Source organism: Poecilia reticulata, chromosome 8, assembly GCF_904066995.2.
Source record: "Poecilia reticulata chromosome 8, P_reticulata-male-v2, whole genome shotgun sequence".
NCBI classification, from domain to species: Eukaryota; Metazoa; Chordata; class Actinopteri; order Cyprinodontiformes; family Poeciliidae; genus Poecilia; species Poecilia reticulata.
This window is the reverse complement of record NC_088837.1, coordinates 12,012,984-12,035,695: the sequence shown is the minus strand read 5'-3', so window position 1 is coordinate 12,035,695 and position 22,712 is coordinate 12,012,984. Positions and strand designations below refer to the sequence as shown.

General features: G+C 38.5%; 1 protein-coding gene across 3 annotated transcripts; it reads right to left on the bottom strand.

Annotated features, from left to right (window-relative positions):
- Positions 1 to 10,332: 10,332 nt before the first annotated feature.
- LOC103469309 (somatostatin receptor type 5-like) lies at positions 10,333 to 16,666 on the bottom strand. 3 transcript variants are annotated; one of them, XM_008416909.3, is made up of 4 exons: positions 16,413 to 16,666; positions 13,288 to 13,980; positions 12,844 to 13,188; positions 10,333 to 11,819 (listed from the first exon to the last, which is right to left on the bottom strand). In XM_008416909.3, exons 2-4 carry the CDS (start codon positions 13,963 to 13,965, stop codon positions 11,745 to 11,747), a joined length of 1,098 nt encoding a protein of 365 aa, XP_008415131.2. In that variant the 5' UTR covers positions 13,966 to 13,980; positions 16,413 to 16,666; the 3' UTR covers positions 10,333 to 11,744. The 3 variants fall into 3 exon arrangements, with proteins under 3 accessions (XP_008415131.2, XP_017161526.2, XP_017161527.2); XM_017306037.2 differs by having other exon boundaries at positions 13,288 to 16,666; XM_017306038.2 differs by having other exon boundaries at positions 12,895 to 13,188; positions 13,288 to 16,666.
- Between the last annotated feature and the right edge of the window lie 6,046 nt (positions 16,667 to 22,712).

Genomic DNA, 22,712 nt, shown 5'->3' with positions numbered 1-22,712 from the left:
TCTAAATGGATGAGTCAGAGTCCTCCTGGAGGTGTTTGGGAAGAAAAGAGAAAAGATGGAGAATTGTGAGAACAGATCAGGCAGGATTAAGACTTGATTGTAGTAGTCTGAGCTCAAGTCATTAGTTTTATGTTGCACTCGTCTCTGTCAATTCAGAGTTTGCTGCACATGCAGGAGCACAGAATGTGTTGTATTTTCGACTTGTAGAGAATTACAGAGACCCCAAAGATGGATAAAGTCTGATCATCCAGTTCCACTAACTTGATCAATCCAAATGTGTTTGCTGGTTTTGAAAGGTTTCTTCATCCATACTCTATTTTTTTTTTTTTTTTGACAAAATGAAACCATATTCTGGGAGATCCAAAGTTGTTCCCAGACCAGGAGGGAAAAATAAAACCTCCAACTCGTCCCAGGTTCCTCTTGCCTCTTACTTATTCCTTTGAATGCAGAGCAGCCAGCTCCACTTTCGGCCTCGTGCTGGACTACGGTCTCCTTATGTGAATTGTGCTCTACGGCATTGAGCTTGTTTCAAATACACTTCTTAGAGTATTCTAATACATCTAACTTAAAATTATAATTATTATTATTTTTAATACACTTAATGAATTCAGTTGAAAAAAACATAATAAATTCAGATGGGTAAACTGAATGAATTGAATTATATTATTATCATATAATATAATTATATATAATTATATCATTATTATCGTAATAAATTGAGTGGGTCAAACTTCATAACTTAGGTTGGATAAACTTAATTGAATTACTTACTACTACTAATCGAAGCAATTCAATTAAGTTGGTTCAACTAATTTCTTTTTTGAGTGTAGGACTTGAGACTTGACTCAAGATGTCTGGGAAAAACTCTGAGATCTGTTGGTTGATAACAAAATAGTAAGTTGGTCTCACTTCTGGTATTTACCTTGCAAATGATTAACATGGACATTTCATCTGAGCAACACTTACAGCTACAGACTGAAAACTGAAGTTTTATGTTTTTTAATCTGCTCATGAGCTGTACTTTCGACACACAACAACTGGATCATTATGCAAAGCTCCCTGCACACACAGAAACACTTTCAACATCTGCTGCTGCATTTATTTAAAAGAAAGGACCTTGGGTGTGAATTAATTACATCTTAAATCAGGTGAATCATTGTTTTGCTCACTATATATGTGTCTACTAAGATTTTTCTACATTCAGAATATCCAATTAGAGACATGACATGACGAATCTTTAGCTAAAATCAAATGTAACATTGCATACAACCACAGAGTTGGATGGTAGTGCGTCAATCTCACTTTTGAAATAGCTTAGTGTTATAAATATGTTCAGATTAGGATATGTATTGTGGAGATACATGACACCTCGGTATGCCAGCCGCTGTATGTCAAGATTCCAGCTAAAAGTATTTCAAGAACCACCTTGTTGGTGCTAACGTAGCATCTTGTTGTCACTTCCAACATAAAATCCACATTCAAAGTTCTTTCTTTGCTAAATGCCAAGTTGATGAATGCACAAATCTGTAGTTAATTTAATTTAACACCTGTAGATTTTGTAGATCAGAGTTAGTGGCTCAAAAAAGCAAATATTTAAAAAAAGGGGTCAGTTCCTGGACTGAAAATAATAATAATAAAAAAGAATGGAATACAGCTTGTTCATGCAGAAAATAAAGCCTGAAAAAACAATACTCTAGTTAAATTGAATATAAGAATCTCCGCAGCAAACAAGGGTTGACAGTTCCATGTATGAAGCCAATACCCAACAACTCTTCTAATAAAAACAGTTTTGTGGAGAAATGTACATTTTCAATTCTACGCTATTGCCGTTAGGGGGCAGTAAATACCCAGAAATTGATTTTTCAATCAATAATTGACTGGTTTATTTCAAACGGGTACAAAATTAAAATGACACGCAGTTCATTTAATTAAGTAAAGAGAGGGGGAGGGGGGGAAATCAATAGAGCGTCGAGTATCTAGAGCGTTGAGTTTTTCTATCCACTGTATTAGATAGTGTGAGGCTTTTCATTGTATGATGCCTCTAGAAAACAATAATTTTAAATAAGAACATATGTGCCTATCAGAGTAAATTACATTTGGCTTTCTGTGCATATAAGTTATGTTTCTACTCATATGAATATTGCTTTTATTTGCGATGTGAACTATTGTAATATTATGACATATATATATTTATATATGCTGCCTTCACAACTGGTTAGATTCCCCCTTAGAAAGTAAAAAGTCTGTCATAACACCCATTACCAGCACTATTTTTTACACTACTAACTGCTGATTGAGCCTGCTGCTGGGTGTCCTTTGTTGAGTAGTAAATATGATGATCTGTGTCAAACCTTCATCCTCGCTGAACCATAAACATCAACACGCATCCAGTTAGATCCAGTTAGACCTCCCTGAGCTCTGAGAACCAGATGGCCAGTCTCAGTTACCATTTGTATAACCATGTCTCAGTTGTTGCACATCTTCCCGTCCACGGTGATGGCCACACTGACTGGGAGCATCATTTCCTCTGTGAACTCCTACGGGAACACACGGCGGAGCAGATGAGTGTTTGATGGCTTCGGGAGCCTCTCTTACTCACTGCTTTTCCAGCTGTACGCCTACTCGCCGATGGATCATCTAATCTGAAAGACCGGCTCATTTAATACACCGCGTTCCTGTCAGTCAGGCCAGGAAGGATTGCTCTTTTCATGGGGTCACTTAAGGGAATTTAATTTGAGCGGAGGCAGCACCGCGACAGGGACTGTGTTTCATGTTGTTGTTGTTGTTCCTGCTCGGAGGTGCACTTTATTTTCGGCACTGATGTTAGCGTATCCTTAGGTCTAAACAAATGTGTCTCGAGTTGAAGGGCTGAAAATGTGACAAAGCCTCCTGATTTTTATGAAAAGTGTTGGGTCCTCAGATGAACCGTCACCGGAGCAGCCAAAGGGATTAGTGGATTAAAAAAATGAATGGTCAAACAGGTTAATCATTTTGAATACAAACCTGTTTGAACAGAAGGATTTTTGTTCATAATGCACTTTGAACTTTTCCACATTGTGTCATTGTGTATGTGTTTGTGTCCCTGATAAAAGAAAACCCCTCAGCAGGATGCTGCCTCCACCGTGTGTCACTGTGAGGATGGTGTATTAAGGATGATGCCGACACATGGTATTTTGCTTACAGCCCTGAAAGTCTTATTTTGGTTTCATCAGAGCACTTCTCAGTTCTGCATGCTTTACGGGCTCCTCTGCTTTTGCACACCTGATTCAAACAACACATTCTGGAGAAATCTACAAATACCTGGTTACCGTACTTAGAACTTCCGGTAACACTTTATTTGAAGGGGGGTGAATAAGACTGTCATGACACTGTCATAAACATGACATAACACCTGTCATGAACATGAATATTCATGAGAATTTATGACTGTTGTCATGAAGAGTCATTCGGTAAATTATGACTTTTAATACAAAGGTGACATTATTCAAAATGTCTTTGTTATGACAACTTAACATTAACCAAGAAATCATTACTGTTTAAACTTTACTTTTAATAACATAAAGTTACCTAATTTTTAAAGTGCAATCAGTAATACTTTTATAACAAATATATATCAGTATAAATTGGCAATTTGGAGAGGCCAATTAACCTGACAGTCATGTTTTTGGACTGTGGGAAGAAACCGGAGTACCCGGAGAAAACCCACCATGCACAGGGAGAACATGCAAACTCCATGCAGAAAGACCGGGGCTGGGAATCGAACCCAGAACCTTCTTGCTGCAATGCAACAGCTCTACCAACTGCACCACTGTGCAGCCCGTCATAAATATTCATGAAGGCTTATTCATGTTCATGGCAGGTGTTATGTCATGTTTATGACAGTGTCATGTCAGTCTTATTCACCGCCCCCTTCATATAAAGTGTTACCGAACTTCCTAAATTTGATTTGTTTACTAATGTTTTCCAATGAAACCCGTATGACCTTAACAGAACAACGGCTTTCAGAGCAAGATTAAAAATTGTTTTTTGTTTTTTTTTTCAAACTTCCATTTTACAGTTATGGACTACTTTGTGTTGGTTTGTTACATGAAGTCCCAAAGCAATGCACTAAAGTTTGTGGTTGTAATGATAACATATAGTAAAGTTAATTTACAACACGCTGTAAATGCTGCCCCTGAGCAGCTGTCAGGGTGGCAGTGTTGGAGCATTTAGACAAATCCACTTGAGGGCGATAACGCACTGACAGCCAGAGAGAAATATATATATATATATATATATATATATATATATATATATATATATATATATATATATATATATTTTTTTTTTTTTTTGTAAAAAAACTGGAGTCTTTTTCTGAAATTCAGTTATGGATCTGTTTATCAGTCTGGAAGTGTTCACTTTATCTGTGCCTTTTCATTAAAGCCGGTTTCTTCATCATTAGTATTTGTCATATCTGTTTGTGTGACCTAAATGCATTGATCAGTCACCAAACACAGAGAAAGTACATAATGTCCAAAACAGAGCAAACAAAAGCTTTTATACTGCTCATACATACAAAATGATTTACATAACAATGAAATTGAAAACATTTGTTGATGTAGATTTTCTGACATCATACTGCATAAATATTCTGTTTTAACACCGTGATAAATTCAACCAGGCTCTATTGCTTAACATTGTTGACCCTCTTTAATCAGTACTGACACACTGAAACACTCCCCGCCGTGCGTCTCCTCACACTCCAGTGTATTCCCTTTTACAGAGCGTTACCTAAATATCAAATGAGCGGGGGTGTGAGAGAGACCTGCAAGAGGAAAATTCTTCTGGTTGTGCAAACCTCTGGCATGGATCAAGCACTGATGGATGGGGTGTGAATAAATTCAGAAACTGATGGGTTACAATTCCAAAAACGTCTCTCAAGTTTCCTAAATGTTATATAAAAAAAAGAAACTCATTTTTGAATGCAAGCAGTTCTTACGATCAGCTGGTTTTCTTTGACAAATATGCTGAGTGCATTTTGCCAGAGCTATTGACTCACATAAGTTAATGAAACGGACAAAGGCATCCAGCCTTTTCTCCTGGCTGAGGCAGAAAGAGACAGCATGGGGCGGAGAAGGGCACAGCGCTCAGCTTTAATTAACCACGCAAGGCAAGTCACTCCTCCTTCACTTCTTCGTGAGCCCCATCTATTCTCTGTGTATCTCCGTACGGCCAAAACATCACAGCCTGCAAGAGAAAGAGTTTATGTTCCCAAAACTTCCAGGAATTCTCAAAAATGTGGAAAAGGTTTGCATTGCTGCAGCTCTGAGCGAATAATCTGCACCTAACAGTTGTGACTTTCATCTTACAAATTGGTCAAAAAATTTTTATTTACCAGCAGGGGCGGATCTAGAAAAATATTTATGGGGTGGCAAGAGGGGGGTCAGGGATTTTTTTAGGGGTGGCAGCATATGCCAGCATATATATATATATATATATATATATATATATATATATATATATATATATATATATATAAATCGTCTCATTCTCACATTTAGCTTACACAGACCTAACATTGGACCTAATTTACTTGTTGCAAAATATTGTTTTTAACTTGCATTGTTTCAAAATGAGGGACTGCACAGTGGTGCAGTTGGTAGAGCTGTTGCCTTGCAGCAAGAAGGTTCTGGGTTCGATTCCCGGCCCCGGCTCTTTCTGCATGGAGTTTGCATGTTCTCCCTGTGCATGCATGGGTTTTCTCCAGGTACTCCAGCTTCCTCCCACAGTCCAAAAACATGACTGTCAGGTTAATTGGCCTCTCCAAATTGTAGGTGTGAGTGTGTGTGTGCATGGTTGTTTGTCCTGTGTGTCTCTGTGTTGCCCTGCAACAGACTGCCGACCTGTCCAGGGTGACCCCGCCTCTCACCCGGTACGCCAGCTGGAGATGGGCACCAGCAACCCCTCCGACCCCACTGAGGGACAAGGGTGTAAGAAAATGGATGGATGGATGTTTCAAAATGAGCTTCATGTAGCACTGAGGATTAAATATAATTTCTTATAGTTAATTATTTTTATGTCTTTCATACTCCTGCTAATTGATATGTATTACTGGATTGGACATTGCCTATTAGTCACTATGTGATTCATTGAGTTATGTCCAGAAAACCATTTTATCCCAATGCAGGATGAGCAGAAATCTGTCACAAAAATATTCGTAGCGCCATCATTTATTATCAGATATGACTTACAATAAAGAGGAGAAAACTGATGTTTGATCAATTCTCTGTGATAGAAATCTATTAACAACTTTGGTTCTGTTAGTTCTGTAAAGATGCAAGAAGGGGCAAATTTCTCATATAGGCTATTGGTCAATCGTTTAATTTTTATGCTGTAGGAGCCGTAGTTCGATGATTAGTTCGGTTTTTGTCGCTTGTTTAACTTTTATGAATTGCAGCGGCTGCAGACAATGCGCCACAATAAAGGTACAATAAAGCTGATAAACAGGTGAAGAACCAAACACCACTTCTATTCTGCCTTTTCTCGCTCTGTGTCGGCTTTACGCGGACCCGTTGCCATGGCGACCGACAGACAACAGCTCAACGAGCAGATAGAGCAGAGATTATCGATCAGGGGAATCAACACCAAAAAACAAACATTTCCCACACAAAAAAAGTAGCAAAAACACTAAAACAGAACATCCAGTCTGTTACATTATGCTGTCAGGCTTAATGTCTATATTTGGATTATTTTCGCCTGAGCACAGCGGCGGTTGATTAGCTGATTTAAACAGCTGCTCTACTGATGACGTGGTGGGCGGGTTGACCTGTTTTAGTGCCAACGGAACCAAAACACACCGAACTGCGCAGCACATGACAGGTTATCAAAGTCAATAGAAGGCTAGCAACAGTTAGGCTAGCATAACTGACCCACTGCTCACTTGTTCAATGTTTTCTTTAAGTTAAAACGTTTTCCTCACCTGTTAAACCTGAAGCCCTTATTATCTCATAGGGTTGAATTAACCGCTAAATATTGTGTCCATTTTTCAGATTCTTTGCGTGACTGTGGTAATTTCCTGACCACTCATAATGTTGACTCAATGGACAGCAATGGTGCAGGTGTGGCGCACGATAAGTCACATAATGTCCAGTCCAGTAATTTATATCCATCCATATCAATGCTGCTGCCTTGGCTCTGTCCTTCTCTCGCACTTCCCGCTACTCAGCAGTAGGTGTCAGGTTACATTGTGTTGCATTCAATCTTGACGGAAAAAAGAGATTCATGCACTTAATATCCGATTTCCCATAACTATTTATTGAATTCATAGTCGCTAGCTGGGGTGGCAACAGGGGTGGCAAGGCTCTCGTTTGGGGTGGCAACTGCCACCCCATGCCACCCCAGTAGATCCGCCCCTGTTTAACAGCCTTCTGTGATAATTAATAGCCTATAGAAAAAGAAGAGAAAAAAGAAAAGTTTGTTATAATGTTCATTTTAGCTCAAAAATGTTTTCCCCAAAATGTTGGAACCTCAGTTCCATCATTTTGGGGGAAAAAAAGATTCAAGCCAAAGTAAATTTTTAAAAAATAAATACAATTTCCTTCTATTTCTATGTACTTTGTATTTCTATAATGAATCCAGACCACTACAACTGAAATATCATCATATGCATATGCCATATGGTAACTTGTATCAGAGCTTGTGCCACAGAACTGATTCATCTCTAATAAGACCCTGAATCTGGTCTCTTCTGACTTAATCTTCAATATTTGTTGTTGTAGATGTGGACTTTTCCTTATTCCCCTCTCTCTATCTTTATAAAAACGCCTAAACCAAACATTTCATCGAGCTGACTCAACAAGACAATCATCCATCATTAACCTCAGTTAATATTTCTGCAAACCTGGAATCACTATCAAATGGAACACATTGTGCAATGACTTTCCTAGAGCTGATTTTCATGTTTTGGACTAATGTTCTCGATCAAATACTCAGAAATCCAGGGGAAAAAATCAGCAAAAAAGCCTCCCTTGCCATTAACAGTATTACCGACCTTTACAATAATTAACCTCACTGGTGCTTTTGTCTACTCATTATACACATTTCTTCAAGCGCCAGAATGTGTGACACAGGGGGTTTAATATAGCCACAGGCAGGTGCTGCAGAAATAATAACAGACTATCACAAAAATTAGCAGAGAGCTGCTCAACAATAATGAACGTTTCCTGAAAAAGCTATGCTGTACACATTTAGTAGAGGAATCAGAAACCATCCACACATGTTTAATACAATACATGCTTCAGTATGTGATGATAAAAATAATACATTAATGAGTTGTTGTTTTTTTTGGGGGGGGGGATTTGGTTAATTTGTGAGCACAGCAACAGATACTTTTAAACCACCTCCTGCAGCTATTCGTGTCATCAGCCTGGTATTCTCAGAGCAACACCACAATGCTCCAAACTGTGTAAAAGTTAAACATTAGGCGAGGACAACGTAATACTGTGTATTAGATTTCTAGTAAAGTGAACCAGCCTGTGCGCGGCTTCTGTTCTTTGTATTGACGACAGTGTAAATGCTGGCATGAGAAAACGTCAGCAACGGCAGTCTGTCTGGTTACAGATTACATAATGCAAAAAGTAATTAAAAAATACAAACGGCAGTTTTTTTACAACTTCATTTGAGGTTTTCAACTGGAAAAAAAAATAAAAAAAAATTGGCTGTTCCCTATGGGTTGGGCGTGAGGCGCTGCCTCAAATAGAGGACTCCAGTATCTTGGTGGTTTTGAGTTATGACAGGACGGATGGACGGACGGACGGACGGAGCTGCAGTAAAACGGATGCCACTCCCGATTTACCGGTCCGGCTGCATTCCAAAAGTCAGCTGTGACGAAGAGATTCGATCGTGAACTAAAGAGCGAGATCCAAGATACAGTACAAGCTCCCAAAGTGAGTTCAGGGAAGCCAGACTCAGCCTTAGAGAGAGACAGAGAGAAGCTCTGTCATTCTCTAAAACAGAGCCGCTACTTCTCCACAACAAAAGGAGCTAGTAGAAATGGTTCGAGGTTCTGACCAGGTTGCAATATCGGATGCCTCCTTTTGGGGTTTTCCAGACACACCTCCAGGGATGACCCAGAATCCACCGAAGAGGGTCTATGCATCCTGTTTGGCCTGGGACACGTTGTGATCACCCAGAATGAGCTGGAAGGTGCCGCTTTCCTCCTGGATCTGCAATCCCTGACAAATCGGATGACAGTGAATGGATGGATGGATAGATGGATGGAAAAGCAATGTAGTTTATCGGCATAAGAACAAAATTTATTCTTCTTAAAAGGACATTTACATAGGAATTTAGTCTTTCATTTTTTTAAGCATTAAGCATTAATCTTAACGTTAATCACAGATTTACATAAAATAGCAGTTGTATTATTACTGCCTATTACTTACCAATAATCCAGTATCTAAAACAATACAATTCCAAAATAAATTTGGTTCACATTTCTTTCCGTCTTGGACACCATTATTTTCCTAACCACATAAGCGTGACACTATATATTCACGCATACGTAATAAAAATGTAGATGACATTATTGTCAGAATCTACAAATTAAATAAAATATTAGTTGATTTAGGTCAGTTTGGATTTCATAAATTATTTTATATCACTGAATACCACACTAAGGTCTTTCTGTAAGTTACAGTGTTTGGTGGCGAGGATAATCCACTGTAAGTGTTTGTGTGCTCAGTCATGGATTACCTTTAATATGCCCTTCAGTAACCAACTTCTGTTTGTTTTCCTTCTGTCAGGTAATCTTAGCCTCCTCTTATCTCGTTCTCAGAATCAACCAACTATCCAAAACCAGCTCTCGTTTAGCAACTTTCTTCTGTTTGGTAATGATACTGTTTTCTGTATACTGTTTGTTTTTCCACTGACATTAAGGTTGATGGAACTGAAGGAGCGTGACAACAAACAAACAGGACACCAGAGGCTGCAGAACGCATGGTGCGCCTTCACCCCTACGAACCATCTCAAAAACAGGTTGTCTGTAAACAAGCTCGGACAAGGGGCTGAACAAGACACTGCAATATATATGAGTGCACTTTAGACAAATAGCACAAGTAGGTGCGGTTGTGATGTGACCGCACCTTCTCACCGGATTTTGAGAAGAAATCCGGTGAGAAGAAAGGATACTTATGGTTTTGTTTTTATCAAGTTGTGGTATAGATTTCTTTCTTTAAGTTTCTTTTTTGTGAAAACCATTGAACTGAAAGATAGTGTTTTTTACCCCTAAAATTAGGGTATATCAACATTCATAATACTGTATTCATGTTATCATTTATGTTGTATGATCGATTCAGAATGACCTTTTATTTCAGAATTCACATTTTCACCAATACATATAAATGTAATGTGTCTTGTCATTTAATCGACCTATTTACTTGGTTAGTTTCTCAAACAAATTCAAATATCTTATAAGCATTGTTAACATTTTGTTGGGCTCAGGATACACCTGTGAGGAAATGTCTTAGTAGAAAAACCAGATAAAAAACAAAATATGTTTATGTCATACTGACCATCCCACCCTTACTGCATAAACTGGAGGTAAGCCAAAGAGAGAGATAGAGAAAAAAAAAACAATTGGCTGTCTTCTTACAAGACATTTTTCACATTACAAAACATGTGTAAAACATTAGCAAGTCAACATAAAACCCTAGAATGAGGCCCCCTACAAAGGCAGCCAGGAGGTCAGTTTTCTCTCTTACTATTGCAACAAAATACTGCAAACATTACAAACAGAGAACTAGACAACATAAGACATTTAACAATAGCTGGCATCAATCAGCTATTCATGAGAATATGATCTGCAGGATCTTCCTTTGCTAATAAAACAAAAGTTTTGTCAAGTCAAAATGTGCACAAACAACATCTGGTGGTGTCCTGGAATGTCTGGTACCAGATTGTTGTGAAGTCTATTGGGGCTGGGTTTGCTCCCAACAGATGCCTTCAGATCCAGTCCAATCAGAGTTTATGGAGGAAGGAGGCTTGCAGCTGCCCAGTGGGCAGAGAAGGCTCCTTGTTTGGGTGAGTGCTGCTGCCTTTTAGGGGGAGATGACTGAACCTTGTCAAAATCTTGTCAAAGCATAACGGTCAACAAGTCGTCATGCAGTTGATCGTTCAAACTTTTTCTTCTGGGTTTTATATAAGGGCATTGATACTTCTGTCACAGTTGTCCATTTTAGTCACTTAGAGTACCACCGATCAGTTGATTCTTGCCAGTAAATAAATCAAACTATAATGATTTGGTCACCTAGTGGCGAGCCATGTAGCATAACACATCCTTTCAAGATGTCTTTCAGTGCTAAATAACAGTCATTCTAAATATAAAGCCAAAACAAATGGTATAGACAGCAAACTAAAACAAAGGCATTATCTTCTTAAAAACAGACCATAAAAACAAAACAATAAAAAAAAGAAGTCTAAAGGGATTAAAGTTACTTGACAGTCTTGTAAATATCTTATATTACAACAAAAAAATGCTCACAGTCCATTGCAGTTTACAAAGACGTAACAAAAAAAAATGCAGTGATTGGTAAAAAAAAAACTGTCCTCAGTTCAGTGAGTCTCTGCAGAGATGTGAGAGTGAAAAACAGGGCAATCCGAAATAAAGTCAGGAAATTCCACGTCAGTATGAAGTCCCATGGGTAAAATGTCAGAATGCCCTGTGGTCCACTAGTGCACAACTTGGATCAGCAACAAGACAGAAATTACTGGGAATCCGTTGCAGGTTTTGAGGTGAAAGGCTCAATATCGGGGTTCCTTACAACCTCCATCTGGATGGACTGTGAAAAAATGAAACACATATATGAGATTTAAGATCATGGAGCAGCACAGATTTTATCTGTTATTTGGCAATTTCTATGGCTTTAATCCATGTCTTGGTTTGATTTCCATTCTCTTTCTACTTTCTGTTTATGAGCTGTGCTCAGTGAAATGTTCAAAGTGTTGGATATTGTTTTGTAACACACACTTTATGTAAAATCCTCCATAATCTTTTCCCTGACCCTTCTGCTTTGTGCCTTGGTCTTTAGGATGCTGTTTCTTCTCTAAGACTCTCTAACAATCCTCTAAATTGTCCACAAAGTAGAACTGTAGAATAAATAACCTGCATGTAATTTCTATTTACAATGCAATTGAGTAATCCTCTGGATTATATCAAATGTTAAAGACTAAAATGGATAGAATACATTTGCACACCGTAATTGTCAGATTTGTATTTGTAAATTTTTCCTTCTACTTCAAAATTACACAATTAGACTTTGAGCTTTAGTATGATGTACTAATTAAAAACAATAAGGTTCATGGTTATAGTGGTACAAAAATATGTATGAAAACATCTAAATGGTGAAAACATCTACATTTAAGGTTTTCCTCTTTGCCCCAGTACGTTTTAAATAAGCATAACCCTAGAGAATAGTGAAGCATATTTGGATCCTGCTCATGCATGTAATCCAATACAGAAAGACAACTAACTTGCATTTTTATGTGAAACAGGAAGCTGTGTTCACTCAGAATATTTTTCACATGAACATGATCCCTTCTATGTAATTCATATTCATTGCTTTTTCTTGCTTAATTCTTGAAGGTTTGCAGAGGGGTTTGTGGCTCCATCAATCGGTCAATATAATGTCATAGGAATTAAGAGTGAGCAATTGATCTTTTTGATGGTTGGAAGAAAGCAGAGTGCCCTGAGACAAAAACATGCATGATGCACCATCTAACATGCAGGGATTCCACACTAGGACCTACTTACTTCACAGGCTTTATGCACTTTCTGATTGAAAACAAGAACTTTTTTTTTTTTACCTTACTGCCATTCTGTCTGCTCTCTACTAGGTCCGTAGTTGCAGTAGTCACCTGCTTGCAGAAGCAAAGCACTTTCTTAAAGCTCTGGTTGAATTTGTCCGAGAGGAAACCGTAGAGGACTGGGTTGGCGCAGGAGTTGACGTAGGTGAGGATGACCAGGGAAAAGTAGAGTTCAGCAGTGAATTTGCTCTCAGGTATGACATAAAACAGGTTGACAATGTTGATGGTGAAAAAGGGAAGCCAACAAAGCATAAAGACCATCACGATGATCACCACCATGCGCGTCACCTTGCGTTCTGACTTGCGCCGCCTTGTCAGGCCTGCTCTTACACCTGCAGATTTCACCTGGAAGAGGGAAGATGGTGTGAGATTTTGAGATGGTAAAATGCAGTTCTAAACTTTTGCTAATTCAAGACAAAGAGGAATCTGTAAAGATTTAATTACCTTGATAACAATAATTAGATAGCAGAGGGTGATGACAATCAGAGGGCCGAAGAAGCCCAGGATGGATGTGTAGAGGATAAAAGCAAGTGACCACGTCTCTGAAGGCTCCGGCCAGCTTATGTTGCAGGTGTTGAACTTATCCTGCACACCCGAGAATATGGTGAGCGGCACCGCCATCAGGAATGAAATGACCCACACCAGGCCATTCAAAATTTTGGCCACTCGGGGCTTTCGCCACCTGGCACTGCGAATAGGATAAACCACAGCGAGGAAGCGGTCAATGCTCATCAGCGTCAGGCAGAAGGTGGAGGCAAACTGGCACATGCCATCAGCAGTCATGGAAACCTTGCAGAGGAAATTGCCAAATGGCCAGAAGGACAGCGCACTGTTGGTCCCCATTAAAGGGATCCCCATGATGTAGAGTTCGTCCGCCACGGCTAAATTCAGGATGTACATGTTGGTCACTGTCTTCATTTTGGTGTAGCGGGCAACAACATAGATAACTAATGCATTACCCAAGAATCCCACTACGAAGACAGTCGTGTAGATTACTGCAGTAACCTCACTGAAGGGCATTGGTGGGGTTGTGTCTGAACCATTGGTGCTGCTGGAATTCTCTGACATTATTGTCTCATTGCAGTTGGTCATGTTGAAGAAGGAGCTGCCGATGTCCATCATTTTATGGTGGATTATCTTAAGAGAGAAAAGACATGTACACAACATGTGCAGTTGTTATTTATGCTTCAATGGCAGCCATTACCTAGAAGGAACAATTCATAACGTTCTGACTCTTTTGAGTATTCTGTGAATTCCTAGTTCAGAGAACAATTGCTATGTCAAACTTCTGCACTATGCACACTCGACACAACACAGGTGTGTATGGTAATCTCTGGGCAAGGGGCCCATATTTACCAAGAGAGGAGAGAAACTTTCCAGTGAACTGTCTGGGAACGCAGCCAACATGCAATTTCTTATAAAAGGACATTGCACTTTTAGAAGAATGGCATCAGTTAAACCGTTTTAATGGCACTCTATATGGACCAAATGTCAATAAAGGAGAGAAAGATATAAAACAAAAACGTGGGAAATGGTTTGATATTTGGAGTGTTTAATGTGTTATTTATGTTAGCAGTAACATTATCAATGAAGAGCAATGTGTTTCCGAAATTACGATGTCCTTTTAAAAAGATAAGAAGCTAAATGGATTTTAAAAACTGTTTACCTTGTTTTATGGCTGTCAAGTATGAAATATCAGCTTTTTACAGTTCCAGTAAGCTAATATGATTTCCAAGTATCTAACGTTATCAAAAAAATATAGTCATGAAAAAAATAGGACATCAAATCAAAGTGTGTGTTTTTCTAACACACACTGTAGTTTCTTTCTTATTGTTGAAACATGGACACTGATCTTTGCTAAGGCAAGTAAGGCCTGCAATGTTTCAGATGTTGTTTTCTATTTCGACCTCTTTGACAAGTTGTCCAAGTCATGACTGGTAGCTCCTGAGAAGTTTGGCCACCGATCCATATTTATCCCATTTATGGGGAACGGCTTTCACTGTGGTTTGACAGGCTCCCATAACCTCACAAACGCATTTGTAACCATTTCCTGAATGAATGTCAAAGGCTTTGCTTAACATTTGCTCTTGAATTTTCTTTAGATTTTCATGTGATCAGTTGCTTTGTGAGATCAACTACCCTACTTTATGCTGTCTGACAAGCACTGTTTAAATAATTCATGTACTATTATTTTAATTGATTATTTGAACAAGTTGGATAGCTTGTTCCCTTAAAAGAATAACATAATAATAAGTTGAAAACTGTGTTTTGCATTCACTCATGTTATCATTTTCTTATTTAAGAGTTTGTTTGATGATCTGAAAAGCAAGTACTGAAATAAAAGCAACAAAAAATAAATCAGAAAGAGGGCAAATAGTCGCACCAGCTTCAATACATTTCTCTTAAAATCCCCAAAATGCTATTATTGAGGTCAGTGAATTTTGTAAAAGAAAAAAGAAAAAGTATACACCAATCTTTACATAAGTATTTTTTTAAAGACTTAAAAATAATCCTTATCTGTGATGTCTAAGAAAATCCTGAACTTCACATATTCTGGTCAGATTCTGCTTCAATTCACAAGAGATGAACCCATTGGTCAAAGTTTAATGTTTTGACAGTAACTCAATCAACTAAATGTTTCCGCACAACATAAATGCCAAACCTGTAGACATTATGCTAATCCTTGCAGTCATCATGACAGCAGCCATTATGAATCTCGCTGCCCTAAAACGATAATAATCGTATTAGTGTCAGTTGATGGACAGCAACCTTTGAGCCTTTGCCTTCAACAACTCACACAAAACGCTGAGGCGGCTTCAGCTATAATGGAGAGTCGGATGGATAATTGTCAGATGTCAAACGTTGCAACCCGAGGCTGTGAAGATGTGTTGCACAAATAAAAACTTTAACGTCAGGACTCGCTGCACCGCAGCGTGATGTTGGGAAAACAAAGACGAGATGTCTCTGTCCTCTTCAGGCGGCATGGGGGTTTGACATTTATGTCCATAAATCTCTACTTGCCAAATGCCGCAGCTTAGAAAGGTGTTCATATGCCTACCAGCTGGATTTATGCACACAGGAAGAAAAAAAAAAAAAAAAAAAAAAAAAAAGCCCTTGGGGCTTATTTATTTATTCGCCCCCTTTAAACCATATGGCTTCGCTCTCCAGGGAAATTAACGGAAATAAGTTTTCATAATTAGGGTAACTGATGACAGCTTTAAGACGAAAATAAACAAAGCGCAAATTCCTTAGCGTGGGATAAATATTTAATTGAGACGAAATTAGTCAACAATATCTAAAATGATCGGTAACACTTTATTTGACGGGTTGTGAATAAGCCTGACATGACACCGATGGAAACTAAAGACAGAACATCTGCAGACACGATTTTTATTCAATTTAGTTAACTCCTATTATCACACGGCAAATGTATTATGTTTACAATGCGCAAAAATCCACAAGTAAATGTCTGAATTTGATTGGCTGTGTGATTCATATTGAAGATGCCTACATACATGAAATCAACTTGTGATTTCACTTCCAGGTATTCAGATGGAGATCCAACCTACCTGAGCGCTTCTGCGTCTCCAACGCTCATGCAATGATGGGACTGTTCGCTCTTCCTCCGCTTCTCTCCCGATCCTTGATACAAACGCCACTTCACATCCAAGTTTCCTCTATTTTTCTTTAAATGGTCGAGCTCTAGCATCCATGCTGACATGCTCAGATGATCAACTTTCTTTAGTAACTGCTTCAAAGTTCATCGGTAGGAAGAATCCAGTACGCTCCTGCGAAGATGGGAAAGCCTCTGCGCAGCGGGAACTCTGTCTGTATTTAAGTGGGGAAAACGTCACACAGCGTTTGGATTAAACGGTCCCGCCCACAGCTTGTTGTCTACACCTCCAACACCATTAGTTGGTGCAAATTAAATGACAATAAGTTCATTTCTTTCCTCTTCTTGGCGCATTTCAAACCCAACTAAAACATATACCTTTCCCTTTTGTATTGATTTAGTCAGATCTAAATGAATGAGTCAGAGTCCTCAAGGAGGTGTTTGGGAAGAAAAGAGAAAATATGGTGAATTGTGAGAACACACTAGGCAGGATGGGGATTGGGCTGTACTGAGCTCAAGTCATTAGTTTTATGTTGCGCTCATCTCTGTCAATGCAGAGTTAGCACCAGGCTGCTGCTCATGCAGGAACACAGAATGTGTCGTATTTTTGGACTTGTAGAGAACAGAAACCCCAGAGATGGAAAAAATCTGATTCTCCAGTTCCACTAACGCGATCAATCAAAGTCTGTTTGCTGGTTTTGGAAAGTTTCTTTATTCATCTATTGTCTTTTCAATTTGACATAATGAAACCACACTCTGGGGGACCCAAAGTTGTTCCCAGACCAGGAGGGATAACTTATACCTCTAGCAAGTTCCTGTTTCCTCCAGCTGAGGAATGAGTTTAATTTCCCTTGGTAGATGGGTAAATCAAGATCTTTGGATTTTGGCTCTGTTTGCTCTTTAACACCATAGACCTACACACATACAAAAATACATTGGAGCAAATATCTTAATTTGCTAGATGCAATCTTCACTCTTAGTCCTCAAGCCTACATTTGTCTCTCTATGTAAACTTTGACACATTTTTAATGTCATAAAAACCCTATTGTTATCTTTTTTGAAGTCATCTGCATTACGCTTGCTATCACTGGTAATTATCAATGACCATTACAGGAATAGAAAAGGCACAACAGTCCTTAATTTTAAATAATAATGTAACTAAACAAACATTAGAACATGTACTGTAATGCACTTCTGATATTTTCATTTTTTCAAAAAGAAAATATAAGTATTTCTCTAAAATTGATCAAATTCCTGCATGTCATGCATTCTTGTGTTCTTCCTTCGAGAAACATTACTGCAAAATGCAAAGTGTTGACATTGAGTAATTAGACATGTTTTCAGTCAGAGTTTTCAGCAGCATACTCTAAGTATATCTGAAGATTAGGAAATTGTCACAGTTTCAGTCCTGATCTCCAAACCTTCTGCCTCAGACTTACAGCTCAAGTTTTAAGGTTGCATTTCTGGGCAGTAATGCTAATCCTGTCAACGCAACTGGAACAAAACCCACTCACCTGTCCACTTAGTGACAAAAATGTAAAATACTGCAGCTTAAGTTTGTTAACAAATTTGTAGCATTTTTAAATGAAAAATATTTAATAGAAACTTAAGAATCATGTTTCCTATTTTGAGAATTTAAACTTCCCCTGCCTTTTGACGCTGCTCGGTTTCCTTTGATCTTGTACAAAGCATATCATTTTATGTTGCAGTGTTTACATACTTATTGGATTTACAAATGTGATCTAATTTCCACCGACCATGACAATAAATCAGGTTTACTACCTGTGTGTGCAAGTCATCGGAGATGGAAAACACCACACATCAGATTATAATTAGATTGTAATAAGCAGAGTTTAGGGAAGGCACACATGCTGATCTCTGTTTGCTGCTCTTTTTCTTTTCCACAGTTAATTTTTTTATTGTGAAACTGAAATTTTGGACTACCTGCTTTATTGGCAGAGTTTTTTTTTCACTCTGCACACAGACTGTCGATTTTGGGAAATTAGTGTGTGGTGACATTTTAAAGCTTTAAAGAGAGGAGCATCGATTTTACAATTTCTAACCGATTTGACAGGCAGGTTCAGAAAGTTGCTCTGACCAAATTTGCAAACAACGGCCTTTCTCTGTTTCTCATGCTCTCTAATCCTACTCAGATGAGTCACCATGGCTCAAAGCAATTGGTATGTCCTCCGTTTCTAAATCGAGCCGTCTGTCTTTGGGCACTGCGATCATATCAGAGTGGTGCCTGCCACCGACAGCTTGAAGCTGGCTGGGATCGATCGCTGTCCAGTTAAATCTAGTCCGAGTTGTGTTTGTGTGTGTATCTGAAACAGAGAGGTCTCGATCCAACAAAATCGATACTCCACCTTTTGATAATAAAGAAAACAAAGACAGAGAGTTTAATGGAAGAGTAAGAAATGAAGGACGGCTACGGCGGCGACTGCTTGGCGTACACCGCATCTTGAGGTCAAAGGCTATAAGGCAGCCACGGATAGCAAATCACTCAGTCTGTGTGCCTGCATGGTTTATCTGATAATTACACATCCCTGTCAAATATGGATGTCTCAAGTGTTTACCCAACACTTTGTCTCAGTGCTATATGCCACAATTTATAATTTCAAGACAAGATACCACATCATTCTGCCTTGGCTGCCAATCAAATAGCAATGCCTTGACTTATTAGCCTTGCATACTGAAGCAGCAAAGAGATACATGGTAAGGAGATGCAGTGATCCACATCACTGCATCTTTTTAGCACATTTATTTTCCACAAATGTGTGGAAAACAAATCTGCTCACGCTCCAGATCTGGCCTCCATTTCATAATGAACACATTTTTAAAGGGAAGTTGTGTTCTATTTAAAGTTTGAATGAAGGTCAGATAAGAGAAAAAAATGTAACCTTGTCGGACTTGCAAAATGCATATGAAGTTTGAAATTGCTCAGTCTGGCTGAGCTTGAGGTATTTGTGGCAGCAGTAGTACGCATAAATCTGGAAGACTGAAAACCAGTCACCCGAAGCAAAAAGAAGGATCTGCAAAGCCCTTCACATTATTTTTATGCACCACTTTGTTTCTGACTACTGCATAAAATAAATTTTTTCTTGATAAAAAGTTAAAAAAAAAGTGTGACGAATATGAATAATTTGAAAAGGTGCAACATATGTCAAACCTGCAATCCATAAAAGAGATTGTTGCATCTCTTTTCTAAGTAAAATCATATAGATTTACTTTTGCCACAGTTTTGCCTGAAACAAGTAACAAGGCTGTTTGTCCCCAGAAAGACTCCAGATGGAGCTGTAGTCTGCCACAGGCATTACCACGAAAGGCACAAGTCACTTCAACCTCCAGCATGTAGGCTGACAGAGATGACGTATCTTTTTATAGACGTAGAGATTATGTGCAAATCTGTTCAGCGGATAAAATCTGAGTGTGTCAGATTGACCTGAAGGTGAGTTTCAGCAGCTGAATGCGGTTAACCTCAAAATGTTAACCACACATACGCTTAAATCTCATTCATTCAAGGTGAGTGATTTATTCAGGCATTGTTCCATAATATTCAGTATCAGACAATTAACATAGGTGATATATGAATTTCTCTGCATCGAGCAGTGGTGTCCTAGTAGGAAGTCGTCTAATAGGAAAGGAGTAGGAGGTGGATACACAGAATTGAGCTTCTGTTTGCAGTAATGAGGGTGCTGTCGTTATCTGTGATGGTGAGAAGCTGAGCTGAAACGTTTCCTGTTTACTGGTCCGTCTGGATTCCTACCCTCTCCTTTAGCCATGAGATGTGAATTCTGATCGAAAGATCAAGATTCTGACAGAAGCAGCTGAAGTGAAGGTCATTCATATTTGGGGGAATTTCACAACTTCTCCGATGGTTTGGTCATCTGTTCTGGACACCTCCTGTTCAGAACCTGCTGGGTTGGGGGCTGTAAGTCCATTTATATCTACACGCGCCTTGGAAATACATCTGAGATAAGATGATGCTGTTCACATTTAAGTTCTCAGAAACAGATTTTTGAGATTCTGAAGATATTGTGAAATATTCGACAAAACGAGATCATCTTTGTAATCGACTGAGTCTGACTATCTTACGGATGAAACTTTATGAAACGCCTCTTTCAAAGTGTGTTTTTGAGAAACGAGAGGGAACCGTTTATGAAAAACGCACCAACTCTGACAGAAGCGGACTAAGCTGTAGAGTTAAACATACTGAAGTGAGGAGCCACATTTATGGTTTACAAAAATAACCAAAGTTAGTTCTCCAAAAGTTGTCTATAGTTAAGTTTTTACCACTTTACCTGAGGTTTAATGGATTATCACCGGCCTGCCTTGTGACCTGAATAATGGAACCTATTATTTTTATAGGTGAAGATCCTCCTGTTGTAAAAGAGCATAATATCTGACATTAGATTGAAATATCTTGACACTTTAGTACACCTAGTTGGAAATTTTCTGAGAAAACAATTTGCGTCCGTTACAAAGTAATAGTCGCTGCTAAAACAGAAGTGTATAAATATGCAGTGCTTTAGGACTTTGTTGAGAGATTAAACTACAAGGCTTTATTGTTTGACAGATCTGACATTATAATATTGAGCAAAAGTTTTCATGTGACAAATGTACTTTTATTCTTGTAAAATGTTTGTATACATACATTTTCTTCCCAAGGGGCTGCACAGTGGCGCAGTTGGTAGAGCTGTTGCCTTGCAACAAGAAGGTTCTGGGTTCGATTCCCGGCCCCGGTCTTTCTGCATGGAGTTTGCATGTTCTCCCTGTGCATGCGTGGGTTTTCTCCAGGTACTCTGGTTTCCTCCCACAGTCCAAAAACATGACTGTCAGGTTAATTGGTCTGTCTAAATTGTCCCTAGGTGTGTGTGTGTGTGTGTATGTGTACATGGTTGTTTGTTCTGTGTGCCTTTGTGTTGCCCTGCAACAGACTGGCGACCTGTCCAGGGTGACCCCACCTCTCGCCCAGAGCGTTAGCTGGAGATAGGCACCAGCAACCCTCCCGACCCCACTAAGGGACAAGGGTGTAAGAAAATGGATGGATGGATTTTCTTCCCAATTGAAAAGGAAGATGTACGTATGCCATCAGTATTGTGTAATAGATAAAACTACATTTGAAAACAGATGAAATCTAATACTGTTTTTTAAATCCATCACTGTGCAGTTTAATATACTCTATATTTTCCAAATAATTAATGAAGTTTCCAAAAAATAAAAAATAAAGCTCAAATTATTGATCAAAGAATCTTTGTATGTTATAATAACCTGGTCATGGTAAGATTCAAATTTGCTGAAGAATCTGTGGCAACATTTGAAAATGAACTCTACCCATCAAATCATACTGAGTTGATTTGCATTGAGACAGGCCATCTGTCTTTTTTTATCTACTTCTTTTCTGTTTCACAGACTGTTCTTTCAGCTATTGTTCCAGTTCATCCAGGAAGATGTGAATTTCAAAACGCAAAGTGTTGAATTTAATTGTTCCCTTTGTAATTTAAATCAGGTTTGAGTTTGTTGTCTATAGTTTTCTACCATTTATAGTCTTTTCGCATAAATGGGTTCATTGTCAGACTGACATGAGAAGAACAGCAACCTTTTCACGCTTCGGCTGCTCTATTTGACCCGAGTTCACTCACACAGATTGAAATACCAGGTGACACAATAGCAGAGGGATTAAGAGTCTGATTTTGATGACGTCTTTTAAAGTTTCCAATCGGTGAAAAAAGAACAGAAGTAATTAAATTCATATTTTCTCTCTTTTCAGCCTAGCCTGAAAAAATAACTGTGGAAAGAAAAAGGGAAGCTGGAAGGAAAAAATGCCTTTTAAAAGACTCGTCTCAATAAGCTGCAGCTGCTTTCTGATTAAGGGATTTGCTTTTCTACTTTTCCCACAGATGGTTTCAGTCTGGAATGCCAGCTCTGTGTTTTTGTTCTCCTCCTTGTTGCATAATTTTCTCTTTTTGAGTCTGACTTTTTTCATCTTTCTTTGGCTGAGGAAAGCTGAGGTATTTTTCTGTATCTATAGGTGTCTTTCTATTCCAGTTATAAATGCTAATTAAAAAAAATCTATCAAGAAATATGATCAACTATCAAAAAAAATTATAAAGTATTAAGATGAGAACTTAATTAATTAAGAAAAAAAAAACTTTTACACCCACTAGACTCAATGTAGAAAAGTTAATTTTTTAAACCTGGTAACTGATGGGTTGGTGTGTGTGACTCATGAATTTTTGAGACTTTAACCCTTTAA